Source organism: Diaporthe citri (genome assembly GCF_014595645.1).
Source record: "Diaporthe citri strain NFHF-8-4 chromosome Unknown scaffold_15, whole genome shotgun sequence".
Lineage (NCBI taxonomy): Eukaryota > Fungi > Ascomycota > Sordariomycetes > Diaporthales > Diaporthaceae > Diaporthe > Diaporthe citri.
In genome coordinates, this window is record NW_025064860.1 from 201848 (window position 1) to 215282 (window position 13435).

At 57.2% G+C, this 13435-nt stretch overlaps 1 protein-coding gene across 1 annotated transcript; it reads right to left on the reverse strand.

Annotated features, from left to right (window-relative positions):
• Positions 1-7114: 7114 nt before the first annotated feature.
• INS49_005153 (uncharacterized protein) lies at positions 7115-8386 on the reverse strand (the record flags this gene model as incomplete). Its single annotated transcript, XM_043165940.1, has 3 exons — positions 7115-7191; positions 7253-7510; positions 7645-8386. The coding sequence occupies 3 exons, from the start codon at positions 8384-8386 to the stop codon at positions 7115-7117; spliced, it is 1077 nt and encodes a 358-aa protein (XP_043017417.1).
• Between the last annotated feature and the right edge of the window lie 5049 nt (positions 8387-13435).

Below are 13435 nucleotides of genomic sequence, written 5' to 3' on the forward strand. Positions count from 1 at the left end.
ACATCAATTGACTTCCGCTCTTGCACCGACTGTTTCTCTCTCTCTCTCTCTCTCTCTCTCTCACACACACACACACACACACAATTGTTCACTAGTTCATGGAATCCCAAAAAGGGCGCGGGACGCCGAGAATTGGACCTGCCGGACGACCGCAGTCCCTCTCCTAGAGCAAGCTTCCACTACTTATTGTGGCTTACAATCGTTACTGAGACGGCAACTCAGTATGAGGCCAGAAATGACCTTTTCATGTCCAGCGTGCGGGAATACGCGGGTGGCCAGATTAAAGCAGCGTACGCTCAAAAGACGAATTTTGTTGTCTCTTGTCGGCACCCCTGGACACTCAATCCTTGCAGCCTCAATACGTGGGCTGTCGTGAGAACGGGCTATGAAATGTCAACAGCTCCAACCCGTGGAGCTTGATTCTGAGTGGAAGCTTTGTGCTTGGTAGCACCAGATAGGGGGCCAGGTTTCCGATTAGGCCACCCGTGGACGACCCATATGTTACCTGTGCAGCCCTGGTGTCAATTTGGGCAAGCGTGATGAGCCCAGGTAAAAGAATTACGAATACTTGTCCGAAGATGAGCCTGATTCAGGGAAATGGATAGGCAAAAGTTGATTGATGGCCACCTCAGGTACTAGTCAAGACGCTCGCTGGCGACGGGGCCTGGCTGACTGCGCTGAGGAGCCTACAATTACTGGGCGGCTATACCACACTCACAGCTGCCAAAGATGATATGCGCTGTGGTCATCTCCCCCCTCTGTCGCTGCACGTCCCTGCAAGTATGCATAAAAGCGTCAAATTTCGAAGTCAGACGCGCCCGCTCGCCGTCCAACCACAATCACGCCCGACGAGCCCTGAAAAGGTGCGCGTGTACCAGAGGATGGGTCAGCTTTCTTTGGCTTTTGTCTGCTGGCTGTCAAAAACATCTGCACTTCTCGAATGTCCCCACCCCCCCAAGATTTTGGTAGCTGTGTCGCAAGTGCGACGTCGGCTGAGATGGGAAAAGGCCTCTGTTGTTTGAGAAGCTGACACGCCCAGACCGAAACTTGTCGAGCACCGGGGAGAGAGACTCGTCGACAGGCGTGAGTCTGGGACAGATGGAGTGGGCACGTTGAAGAGGGTGGGCCAGGCGAAATACCAATCGCAACTTTGGGGCACCCGTGGCTGAGTGCTTCCTCAGGTTAGTTGTACAATCATTCTTTTTCTTGTGTTACCCATAGATGTAGCCATAGGCAGTGCATGATTGGAATCGGGTTATTTCTCAAACTTCATCCGAGGTCGAAAGGCAAGGCATTTGCGACTCCCTGGTATGGCTCGAGAAAGGCTTGTTGGCGCAAGGCCGTACTTTTGCCTGAGGATCTCCGCTTCAGGGGTCGACGTCCCCCTTTGCTCGTATTCCCGCCCACGAACGCCCAGCGTTTGGACATGTTCGGACGTATTTGTATTGGACTGCTGCAGGGGCGGCTCACCTTGGGACTTGTTCTGGTTTCCGCTGTCTGTTCATTCTTCCGAGGAAGGCGGGCGTGGAAGCGGCAGCGTCAAGAACAAGTGAATGTGGGTTCGAGTCAGGGGGTGTTGGTGGTGGACTCTGGGATCCATTCTCTCTCTTACTTACTCTTTGCCCTTTTCCTCTCTTGACCCCTCTGTAAGCATCAAATTCCAGAAAACTCTCTCATTCCGGGATCCAGAGAAACGACCCAACTACTCAGCTTTCAGGTACTTGTGTGTTTGTCTCTAGCATGTGGGTCGTTGCCAGGTCCATGTACAAGGTGTACTCGGTGAGCTTGATCACCAGGAGCCTGGCAAAAGTTTCTGCCCAACTACCCACCTGCAGTAAGGGGCGCATTGGTATGAGCACCAACGCCCAAACAAGATGGTGTTCACAGCTGCTCGAACGGTGTGGCAGATTGGAGCCCAACTTCCGAGCCTCTTCGCATTGGCCTCAGCTGAGAAAGGAAGGCAGAGAAACATGCCCATCAGGGCGTATTCTCTATGTGCGGAAAGGCTGGGTCTTCTGGCAGGGTTGCGGCGGATGCTGCGGCTTACCTTGCACACCGTAGGTGTGGGCGATTAGGCAGTAGAATTGATTGCCTCCTGAGACCCTAAGGGTGGGCACAAGGACCATCTAAACGTTGCTCTTGCCACAGCTGTGAGAAGGACCAGATGGGTGTGCAGAAAGAGTCAACAGGATTGATGTAACATTGCATCTGCAGAGAAGACGCCCACCAGCTAGTCGATCCCAAGGCCTTGGGCAGCCGCGAGCTTTGCAGCGTCGATCGACCAACCGCTGGCAGGGACACATCCACCTTTCCCCAGATCCGCGAGGAACATGACCTGGACCATGCCAGATCTGAATCTGACGGGCCGAGCCAGAGTCGTAGGCAAGGCAGGGCAAGCCAAGGCTGGGTCTCGTGGGCAGCCTCCGCTGGGGGGAGGGGTCCTTGGAGGACGCCCGCTGTGATTGCTGCGAGGAATCGCATGCGACGCATGCACGACCCAAGCGAACTGGGTCTCATGTAGGTCTCTCCACGGGAACGTGCATATCCAGGCGCGTCTTCCCTGGCAGGTGGGTAGATGAGAAGGAATACTACCGTACCGGTACATCTGACTTGGGCAAACGGGGCCAGAGGAGGCTGCAGGTCCACCGTCAAAGTACTGTGACAAGACCGAGACTGAGGGCGTGGGGGTCTAGAGCCCATAGGCTTCTACTGTGTGTCCGAAAACCGGTCGGGGTCGTGTGATGCCCCCCTCCTAAGGAGAGGGTTGCTGCAGCGTGGAAGTTGAGCCGTTTCAGAGGCTCGATGTCGGTGAACAAGTTGTCCGTCTCTGAGACATGGGGATTATTTTGCTGAAGAAATCGGCGCTGGGCGGGTCGAAGCGTTCTTGAAGCCCAGTCTTCGTCCAGGGCCGACAGCGCTGTCTGAGTTGAGGAGGCGTCTGTACGGAAGGGTTGCACAAATCGAACAAGTCCTTCCAAACAAGGCACCACAAGCCCATGGATGCCCCTGGCCCCTGGGGATCGTGCCTCAGAAAATCCTCCTGGCTGCCGCAAAGTAGGTGACGGCATGTTCCGTGTTTGCACTCTCACTGCGGCGGCCCAGGCTGGGTCTTCATCACATAATTCTGCTGAGAAACGGCCTGTTATGCCATGATGTTGCGGGCGGAACCTGAGCTGGTAGTTGCAGGAGTAATGGTGCCTGGTCAGCACCATAAGACTTGACTTCGCGTGGCTGTCTCTGGAGAAAGTGGACTTCGCGACGCCAGCAGGTCTCATCGTGGTTGGCGATTTGGGTCGGATACCTTTGGCGACAAGGGCTGAGGATCGTGAAAGCAACAGGACTTCCTCAAGCCACACACTGGGGCAGAGAGAGGGAGTGAGTGTGAGAGAATGCGACAATTCAACAGCGCCAGACCCCCTTGAGTACTTACAGGGTACCTCTGCGGTGGCCCCTGTCCCAGCGCGAGAAAGATTTAGAGGGAAAAAACCTGGTCTTCACTTGTGGCGTTGTCCCCAGCGAATTGGGTCGGTAGGCTTTGGCGAGTCTCCAATTCGGAGGCAGGTCAACTGATCGTCATGTGCCTTGTGGAGCGCGTGCAGTGCGTGCCCCGTCGGTGACCAGAGCGCTGGTAAAGTTAAGGCTTTCTCGACCGGTGAGGCTTGTTTGCGCCGTGAGTGATGTGTCAGGGACACACACCGACTTCCAGAGTGGGTTTTTCGGAGGGAAGCTTAGCGAGACAGGGGGCAACGTAGCAGCGTCAGGCCCATGATTTCTGACGTCTACCACCCTCATCAACGACCACGGCCGCTCCAGCCCGGATTAGGGCCAGGCGCAAGCGACGCTCAAGCGACAACGGGAGATGGCGGCTTGACTTGGGCATGCAAGGGCTCCACACACAGGATCTGACACTGGATCTCGGGCCATGTCGCGGCGTGGCTTGACGGGTGACGAGCAAGGAAGGCAGACATGAGTGCGTACATCTACTGTAGACTAACAGGATGCGCTTGCCCCAGACCCATCCCTGCCGGCCAAAGCCTTGGATCGAAGTGCCTGTACTGGTACTGTGGCAGGAGAGAAGTGGTTGGCCAAGGGCCCCTGTCCTTGCGATTGGGCTGAGGTCGAGCGGGATCAGGAAGGAATGTCCCGAGATCGACGGCAGGGCAAGCTGCAGGCTGGGAATCTTGGTTCTCCCTGCTGGCTGGCTGGTTGCCCCCAGTCCGCCAGTCCGCCAGAGAGAGTGTGTGTGGCCGCAGTGTCGCAGTGTCCCCCAGTCTCGGGGCTGCCAGGTGCCAGGCTGGGGGGAACGAAAGCGGGCAGCTGCAGCTGCAGGGCACCATCAGGTCCCGCCCCCATGTATGCGAAAGGCTCCAATGATAGCGACGCCGATTCCATGCTGGACCATGCCATCTCTGGTCAGGGCTGCGAGTGTTTGACAGGCCAGGACTACCCAGATGCTGAGCTGCGAGTGTCCCTCCCATTCGCGGCAGCAAGTGGATGGGACCGATCGCGTGGATGCCTGGACATGGCGTGCCTGCGTGCATGGGAGTATCTAGTACACAGGACCGTCCTGGGGGCAAAGGGTAGGGGATTGACTCGACTCCTACGTACCTCGCGACGCTCCTGACGACTGGATCACCGCCGGCGTGCACCGTCCCCGCGTGCATGTGTCGTGTCGTGACGTGAGGGAGCTGTACCGTACGACACAGTACATAACATGGTCCGGCGACTTGGAAACCTTGAAGAGTGGGGACCGGTGAAGCCCATCTTCCTCAGCTGGAGCTGGGCGAGGGCCAGGTGATGTTTGCGCTGATCTGAGGCACGAGGGCATGGGGGTCATTGGGGGTCCATGGGGGTCATGGGCATGGCATGTCGTCAAAACCACATGTCGCATTGACAATTCAATTGTCTCTCCACCCGGGCCCTCAGTGGTCGATCCTGCCCGCGTTAGCTCCCGCGGTTTGGACGGCTAAGGGTTCAGCACCTGGAGTCGTAGACAAGATATCCATGTCTTGCAAGACCTGGCCACAAGGCCATGCAGTCTGGCACTCAGGTCAATGCAGCCGCTCGACTCCTGGGGTACCATGGTCTCCAGGTAGAGCACTGTACACGGTGGGAGCGGTGGTCTGCAGTGTGCAAGCAACGTGGACGCAGAGCAACGAAACGCCCGCTCGGGAGCAACGACACCAGCAAACACAAACACTGCTGCTGCTGCTCGCCAAGCTGAGACCCTCCCGCCACTTTCAGTCTCCTCATACTGCGACGAGACAAGACAATTTTAGAATCGATCCAAGTGAGCCTCTCGCTCGCTCGCTTATCGAGAGGGTCGCCCGCCACAAGACCGACCAGCGCCCAGCTCCCACCCCCCAGCTCCTGCATACAGCTCCCGTTTCCAGCTCCAGATCCAGCCCAGGTTCGATGGGCCCTTCCCACCCCCTTACCCTCCCTCCCTCTCGCTGTCCCAGCACGCTGGTAGGCCACTTCCCTGTCGCGGCTAAGGTATGACATGCACATACTGCTTCCTGCCTAGTCAAATCTGTCTCGGCAATCACCTCAGCCAACAATGCCCTCTAATGGTGTTTTGCTTTTCTTCTTCTGATTCTCTTCCTTGCTTCATTACACACACACCACCCCCCCCCATCCCCCACTACCCTCTCACTTCACATGGTCACTCACTCAGTCTCTGTCGCTGTCTGCCGTGTGCCATCTGTGCAATCTTGCAGGGGCTCGTCACGGGCTCATCTATACTTTCCTGTCTCAGCTCAGAGCCTCTATCTATAGACATAGTCTGTCCAGGTGATATACACAGCCGGGGGAGAAGAGAAACAAGGTCTCCTCTTCAAACCCTGGGGGCACCCCGGCTGATCCACGTCTGTGTGTTCGTGGTTCGCGGGTTTGTGGTTCGCGCCGAACCTTCTGCCTTTCCACCGTCTCCGAGGAAGGGATCGGCATGCGAGGCGGACGGATCGTCTGATCGCGGCGACAACCATCACCCAGGTCAAGGGGCCTTTGGCAGCCAGACAATCCTGCGTCAGCCCTAGGTCGGCGCAAAGCGGAGGTGGACTAAGGGAGGATTCTCCATCTCGTGTCTTCACTGTCCAGATTCGCAGAACACCATCACTTTGCTTCACTTGCATCGCCGCGCATCACCCAACGTATCAGTGAGGGTCTTGTTGTCAAGGCGATCATCGTACAATTTGTAATTTGCAGTGGACTCCCCTCCGCACTCCCGTCTCCAACATGCACAACGACTCCCTCGACTGGAAACCCTCCAGCCGCCTGACCATATCCCATGACTTTGCCGCCTAGTAGCGTTGATTTCCCCCTGGTATCACAGACACACGAGGAGAGAGGAAAGGACAGGAACAGCAGCTACAAAGTACAAATCTATATACAGGAACAACGTCACAACGTGCCCTTCGTACCGCATCCCGCCTCCTTTTCTAGAGCAGGGTGCCCCCCCCCCCGAACAACTCGATCAAACAAGAACAGTTCCAAAAGAAGAAAGGAAAAGAAAAAACATGAGAATCCCGGCCCCGCCGCTCTCGCCTTGGTCCATCTACGTGGCTCACCCTGGCCACGATTTCCCGCCCACCCCGTGAATTTTTGTTTTCCAGTAGCATGAGACAAGGCAGATGAAAAGAGACAGTATTCGTACACTTAGCAACCGTGATGTTGCTGCCCGTGGGGGCCCTCGACAATCTATGCGCGATTTCTGTTTGAGGCCTGTTTTGTCGCTTTTCTGGTGCTCGCGTTTTGTCGTCGGAGTGTTGCTCTCTGTCGTACCCATTGTTCCACACCCCAACAAGTCCTGTCGACCATGCCAGCTGCCGGACGCCTTCTAAATAGGGAAAACCATTCCAACCTTTGGCCGCCCACCTCCCCCCAGTCCGAAACCTTCGCCTAAAACAAGTCCTGGTCCGCAAATATCAGAACAAGTAGAACCGACCCCATGCGTCCGTCCAGTCTCAGAGGACACTTCTCAGTCGACCCGTCACTGAGAATCCGAATAAGCCAGACGCGCGAATAACAACCAATGTGGGAAAGCCATGATACGTGGCAGCGCAACTCCGTGTATTGGCGCTAGACATGGAGTGGAATATGTACGTTTGCAGATTTATCGATTGGAGCCCGCCGCGGCCGGCGCCCCCGCCGTGTCGTCGGGCGAATAGAGATCGTGGCACTCGAGCATGACTGTACATTCCAGAGTTAGCGGGTGAGGAATGTTCAAATGCAACTGGTGTGGTCGACCTACTCTCTGTGATCTGTTCCTCCCATACGCCATATTGGTAGTCAACGAGACCGTGCCTTTCAATGCTATCGCAAAGCCGGACAAGCTCATCACCCAGCTTCTTAAGACCGTCCAGGGTGATCAGAGTTTGGCCCCTCCCGAGCGGGCGACCCGAGTCCATCAGCTCCTTCTGCGCTTGAAAAGTAGCCAGCCAAGCGTGGTTGAAGTCGTTCCACAACTTGATTCTGTCACTGTGCAGATTCTGATCGTCAGAGGTGAGGCCTGCAAGCACGATAAAGCGGTCAGTAAAGGTGGTCCTCCAGGTTAAGAGTGAACAATAAGGGACCGTAGATAGGCCAGGGAGGGAAGTAGTAGGCAGATTCGTCCAAACTCGGTCGGAAGGTATTCGTTCTTACCAAGCTCGTGGACATGGGACAGCAGCCACTCGGAGACACTCAGCAGTGATTCACTAGCTGTCACCAGTGCACCATCCCTGATATTCTTGAAGATTTCCTTCAGAGCGTCCTGATATTGTGTATAGGCCTGGTTGAGGTCCGCGCCACCTGGGTATTCCGAGGAGTCCTCCATGCTCACATCAGGCGGTGCAGTAGGAGTCGCCTGAGCCCCCATGGTTTGCATGCCAGCAATGTTGCTGGGGTAGTTCATCATGGTATTTCTATCAGAAGGGCCCTGCTGATAGACCGCCGCCGCCGCCTGTGCACTCGAGGGTTGCTGCTGCTGCATAGCCGAGGCAGCCGCGGCGTTGGTTGGCTCGTTCGAAAAGTACTGGGCTGTCATTGTGGTATCCGCCGGCATCATCTGAGGAGCTGCGGGTTGCCGCAGGTCAAACGAGCTTCCCGGCGTATCATAGACGGGATTCTGCGTTGCAGCCTGGGGTACATTGTACATCATCGTGGGGTTATACGAGCCGGCAAAGTTTTGCGTTTGCCGGCCGTCTTGTCCGTAGCTCCCAGCCGACTGTTGGTAGCCCATGGTGTTCTGGTGTATACCAGCGGCAGTCGAGAATCCCGTCGCAGAAGGCTCTTGGTAGTAGGCGCCATATCCGGCTGATCCTCCGCCGATGCCTGCCCGGGCACCGCCTTGAGGAGACGTGTTGAGAGGTGCGGGCCGGTACCTCTCCGTCGTGGTGCCGGCCATGGTGCGGTGTGCCTGCTGCGTCGGGTTTTGTACAGTCTGGTGGTACCTCGTGTTTGTGTGTTGGAGGGGCGGTTCATTCTGCCTCCTGCGGCGATTGTTGTCGTCCATGCCCCGATGGAGCGCGTCGGTACTTGACGCCTTGATTGGCGAGCCCGCCCGATGCTGCGCCGGCAACGGAGCTGACGAGTACAGCAGGGCCAGTTTGGAACGCGATCCGGTCACGCGACCGTCGCTTCGGAAACCTGGCAACGGTGAGGGTGTCGGGAGATGTGTTTGCCTGCAGTCAGAGCGCCGCGGTGAGGGGCGGCAGATGGTGAGTTCGCGGGTCTTGCGGACGAGGGAGGACCCTGATCAGGCGCGCCGAGTACAGGACAGGGCTGACGGTCGTCTTTTTCCCAGGCAACGTTCCCTTTTCTCCTCTGGCAATGCGGTGGAGAGGAACTGCCTGCTAAGTCTCTGTCGCACAAAGCGTGGATGTTTGCGGGACAAGCAGATTTTGGGCACAGAACGAGCTGTCCGAATCTGGTGCCGTGGTGCAACAGGTGACAGGTGTGCTTCGTGTCGTAGAGGCGGGAAAGACTCAGTAAAGGCCCAACCAGCAAGTAGGAGGGGTCGACCCGAAGTTTAGTACGCGGTCAGGCAGTGAGGGCGGAATGCGCTAGGGGAAGCAAAGATCATGCCTCGTTCAAGTGGGACGACGATGTCGCGAAAGCGCGGGAGAGCCGCAAGCTCGCAGGAAAACACGGGCAGCAAATTGCGCAAATGCTGAGGATGACTTGTCAAACGGCTGGCGGTCTTGTACTGGGAGGATCCTGGAGGCCCACGCACCGATCTCCTCGCATGACAAGCTCTGACTTGAGAAGATCTCCTGGGTGGGAAAGCCGCACCAGGGTCTCACAGGAGAGTCGCAAGTTCACCAAGTTCGGATGGCCCTGGAGCCCGATCCGCCTGGTTGATGCGCCACAGCGTCCTTGTCTGCCCGCGTCTAATCTTTGTGCGGCCTGGGGGGTGGTTGTCGCGTCAGTGGGAGATGAGGGAGCAAGATTTGGTGTGGCCCTAGAAGGGTTGACAGAATATTTTCTGGCAGGGAGAGGCCGGCTTCAAGTAGTGTGGTTGGGCCGAGTCTTAATAGCACACCAAGGGAACAGTCCTGGCGAGATGTTTCCGGATGCTGGAGCGCGGAGACGCCTGGATACCTGACCTGCTGCGTAAGAGCCTTCCAGCTGATCAGGCACATGGATGGATGGACATGGACACGGACGGACACCGGGCGAGTAGCTTCAGTCATGCAAAACCCTCCCCCTCCAAGCGGCGGCCCAACAAGTCGCGCGTGTCTTAAGACGACGAGTCCCCAGACGCCGCCAGACGACGCAGAGCAGAGCAGATCAGAAACTGGAACTGGAACTAGGCCGCCTACAGCCAGCCACCGCTGGCAAAAGGAAAGACGAGGTCGAGATGGGAGGCGGAGGCCAGCGGGAGTGCACGATGTGTGCGGGTCGTTGCGATGGGGCGGGGAGGAGGTGGTGATGGTGATGGGTAGGTGGGTAGGTGGGTAGGTGGGTAGGTAGGTACTGTGTGGGAGTGTGTGCGCGTGGGTGTGTGCGTGATGGGTACGGGTACGGGTGAAGGGTGAGGTCGAGAGCAGGGAGGGTACGCTTAGGAGAGTGAAGGGGTGTAGTTTCCAAGTTCGGCCCTCCTGCAAGAGGCAAGAGGCAGGAGCAGGGCTCGATCGAGCTGGCAGGGGCCGGGGCAGGAGCAAGTCACAAGTGTGAGAGAGGGCCGGTTCAGGTACCGGTACTGGGCAAGTACCCACTCGTGGGCGATCGGCTCTGGGTGGGTGCCCGCGTATCGAAGTACCCAAGTACTCTCTCTAAGACGACGTACGGCGTGTCTCGGCGTGTGGGGAGGGGGGTCCGCGTGAAGAGGAAAAAGAAAAGAATGGGCGAGGCTGGAGTTCGGGGAGCCACGGCGTGAAACCAATGAGATAGGCCAGGGCAAGGACTGGACTAGTCGTCATCCACGCCACAAGACAAAGAAAGACTGAGATGCTCAGCTAGAAGGTGCAGGTCTGGAGTGGCGAGGGTGACGATGAGCACTGGTCGACTATGACCAGACAAGAATGGAGACCCAGGGATGTCCGGGGCGAGGAGGAGGAGGAGGAGGAGGAGGAGGAGGGGAAAAGGGGGGTGGTGGTGATGAACACGATGTGGCCAACCTTACCTAGCTTCTCTATTATTACTGTGCGGCATCAGACGCACGCTCGGCAGTCTCGATGATGATGCAGGGCATTTGGCTAATCATTTTGGATGAACTTTGGTGGTTGTACGGAGTACGCATGCATGGCCTGGCGACGGGTGCAGCCACTCTCCTTTCCCAACGTCTCTCCCGCCGGACCGAGGGTGACTAGATCGATCCGGCCGAGGGTGGCTCAAGTCTACCTGGTAGGTAGGTGGTCCATGAAGCCAGGTCCCAGGCCCAGCACAGGTGACTACATGCCTACCACACACCAGGTAGGCATGTTGGTATGCAGCCGGGCTGCAGCAATCTCCGCTGGTGGCGGTGTGAAGGCTGCTGCTGCTACATGTCAGCAGAAACAGTCCCCCGTCGTCTTCTCTCCGCAGTCTCTGAAGACAACAGCTGGCCTTTTCAATGGGAGGAACGACTTGGTGCTGCATTGGCGGGCGAGAACGGGGGAAATAGATAACAATAATAAACCAAGAAAACATCGCGGCAGGACTGTCTTGATGATCCTCGATTGTTGTTGGTTGCAAACACTCTGCGGTCCGCAGTCTGCAGCCAGTGCTATTGCCATTTCTGTTGCCAGTCAGGGAAGTTGGTTGGACGGTTGCTCTGCAGGGGATGCCAACATGCCAGATGCTCACTCTGAAGGGATGATGCAGACAAGACCGACTAGGTAGACGCTGACTCCCCGTCGTGCTCGGGAAGGTCAAGCCACACAGTCTGGAACCCAAAGGTTTCCCTCTGGTAGAACCTCGTGTTACCACGTCTTCCCTCATCAACGAGCACAAAGTAAGATACATGAAAGAGTGAATGCCCGCCCTCCCACGTCGGAAGCGCGCCAACTCCCCTGAAGCTTTCGCTCACAGATCGGGCTACGGTTGCGAATTCGAGGTCTCATTCATGCAGAGGCAGGGCGCCCACAGAACGCAGGGCGAACGCGGTGTCGGGTACGAGAGACAATGTCGAATTGCAAAAAATCCCTGATTCTGCCCCTGGCGTAACTCTGCTGCGAGATGTGATCTAGATTCGATTCGAGGTCGACAACCTGCATCTCTTGGTGGGTGAGTGAGCGAGTGGCCCGCAGTCCTGCAGTCCTCAGGGCATGCTCGCGCCTGTTGCAAGCCTTGCTGGGTGATGCTGGTCAATCAAATCTATCAGAACCGAAAAGCAAAATTTCTTTCTGCTCATCAAACCGAAACCCCAGAGCTCTCACGTCGGCGCTTCTGGTAAGCGCGTCGTCTCACCGTCCGCGGGTCTGTCATACTTTTGGCCCAGGGCCAGAGAAGCCGTGAAAGCCCGCCGAGTCTGGGGGTCTGCCCGAACCAGAAGCACCGTTGACCTCGGCGCAATGCTTTGGTCAGCGTGAGACGTCGGAACAATGCTTGCAATCGGCCCTCGTGGAATCGATCAGTTAGTTGTTGGCGAATAGCGCTCATCCCATTGAGGGGGTCTGTCATCAACATGTTGATTGATCTCCGAGGTTGCTGGGGACCGGCAGCTCTGAAGTTGGGCTGTGCCGAACAGCGCGTGTGAAAACGCGCAGGCAGTACTTGAAAGTACTTGTTGAGGATGGTGAGAGCAGAACGCACCGCGTTCAGGCGGTGGTACACGACCAAAAATCTTGTCGGAGGATAAAGTTTAAATCAGCTGAGATGACTAGATCCTGTCTTGCGGCTTGCCCCCTTGAGTCAAGACCCAGTTGCTAGTGTCTTTGGCACGTTTTATATTTAACTTCCCACAGTGTCCTGCGTGTATTCGAGCGGCGCCCTGATCACCCCCAGCCACCGTCCCCCAGGGGTTGCTCGCGAGCCCGTGGCCGTCTGGCCCAAGCTGACCTAACAGCTATCGGGTGCTACAACAATTGCTAGTCACGCAGTGTTGCACTTACCGACCCTGTGCGTGGTCTGTTAGTCGTAGTCGGGAGGAGCCTTTGGTCACTTGAAGTCATGGCGACTGGTAGTGTAGGGCATGTGCTGGCGCAATACCTCCTGACGGCGACCCGAGCCCACGCCATCGAGACCGTGGACAAAGCTCGGTGTGCCTGCCTAGGACCGCGCCGGTGATGCGCGATGGAAAGCAACCCTTGGGGCTTGATGGGGGTTAAAAGGGTGCCCAACCAGCCACAGCCCGCAGAAGAAGCTGCACCGCGTCCGGCCCAGCAAGCAGCACCGTTGGGTAGCGTGTCTTGGATTGTCGGGGGCTGGAAGAAATGGAGTTGCGTTCCGGCGCTCGGGGACCCGGCAGCAGAAGCATCGTCCTCAGCGGAGATCTGCGCTAGACAAATCTTGTTGTAACTCGAGGCTTCCGGCACCTTCTATGCGGCGATCGATGCCCAACCAATTGCCCAAGTCCTAATGGGAAAAGGTGTCTCTTGTCTTGGGTGTTGAAAATTCTGTTGTCATGCTGCGTCTCCCCCCAAGGGCTGCTGCTCCCCGTGCGGCGCGCACAAGCATGAGGAACCTGGCCCTAGGGCGAAGCGTACAACGGCGGTGGGCTCGAGACAAAGGACGAGGGAGGTAGCGGAAGGCAAATAGCCGAGTACTCCTGTTAGTTTTGTCGACGGCCCAGCCGGAGAAACCCTGCACCATGTCATCCGGGACGGAGGAGGAAAGGCTGGGAGAGACTTTGGAGGATGGCATGTCGTCAAGAGCCTGCGAGAGGCAGATCCACGTCCGTGCATTGCGGGTCGCCGTGGCCAGGGGTCCTGTGCCAGGTTCCCACACCCCTTTTCCTGCGCAGCAAATCACGACTGAGGCCCAGGGCTCCGCTGAGGGCAGATTTGCCGAGCCAGGGTTGTACAGGTACTTG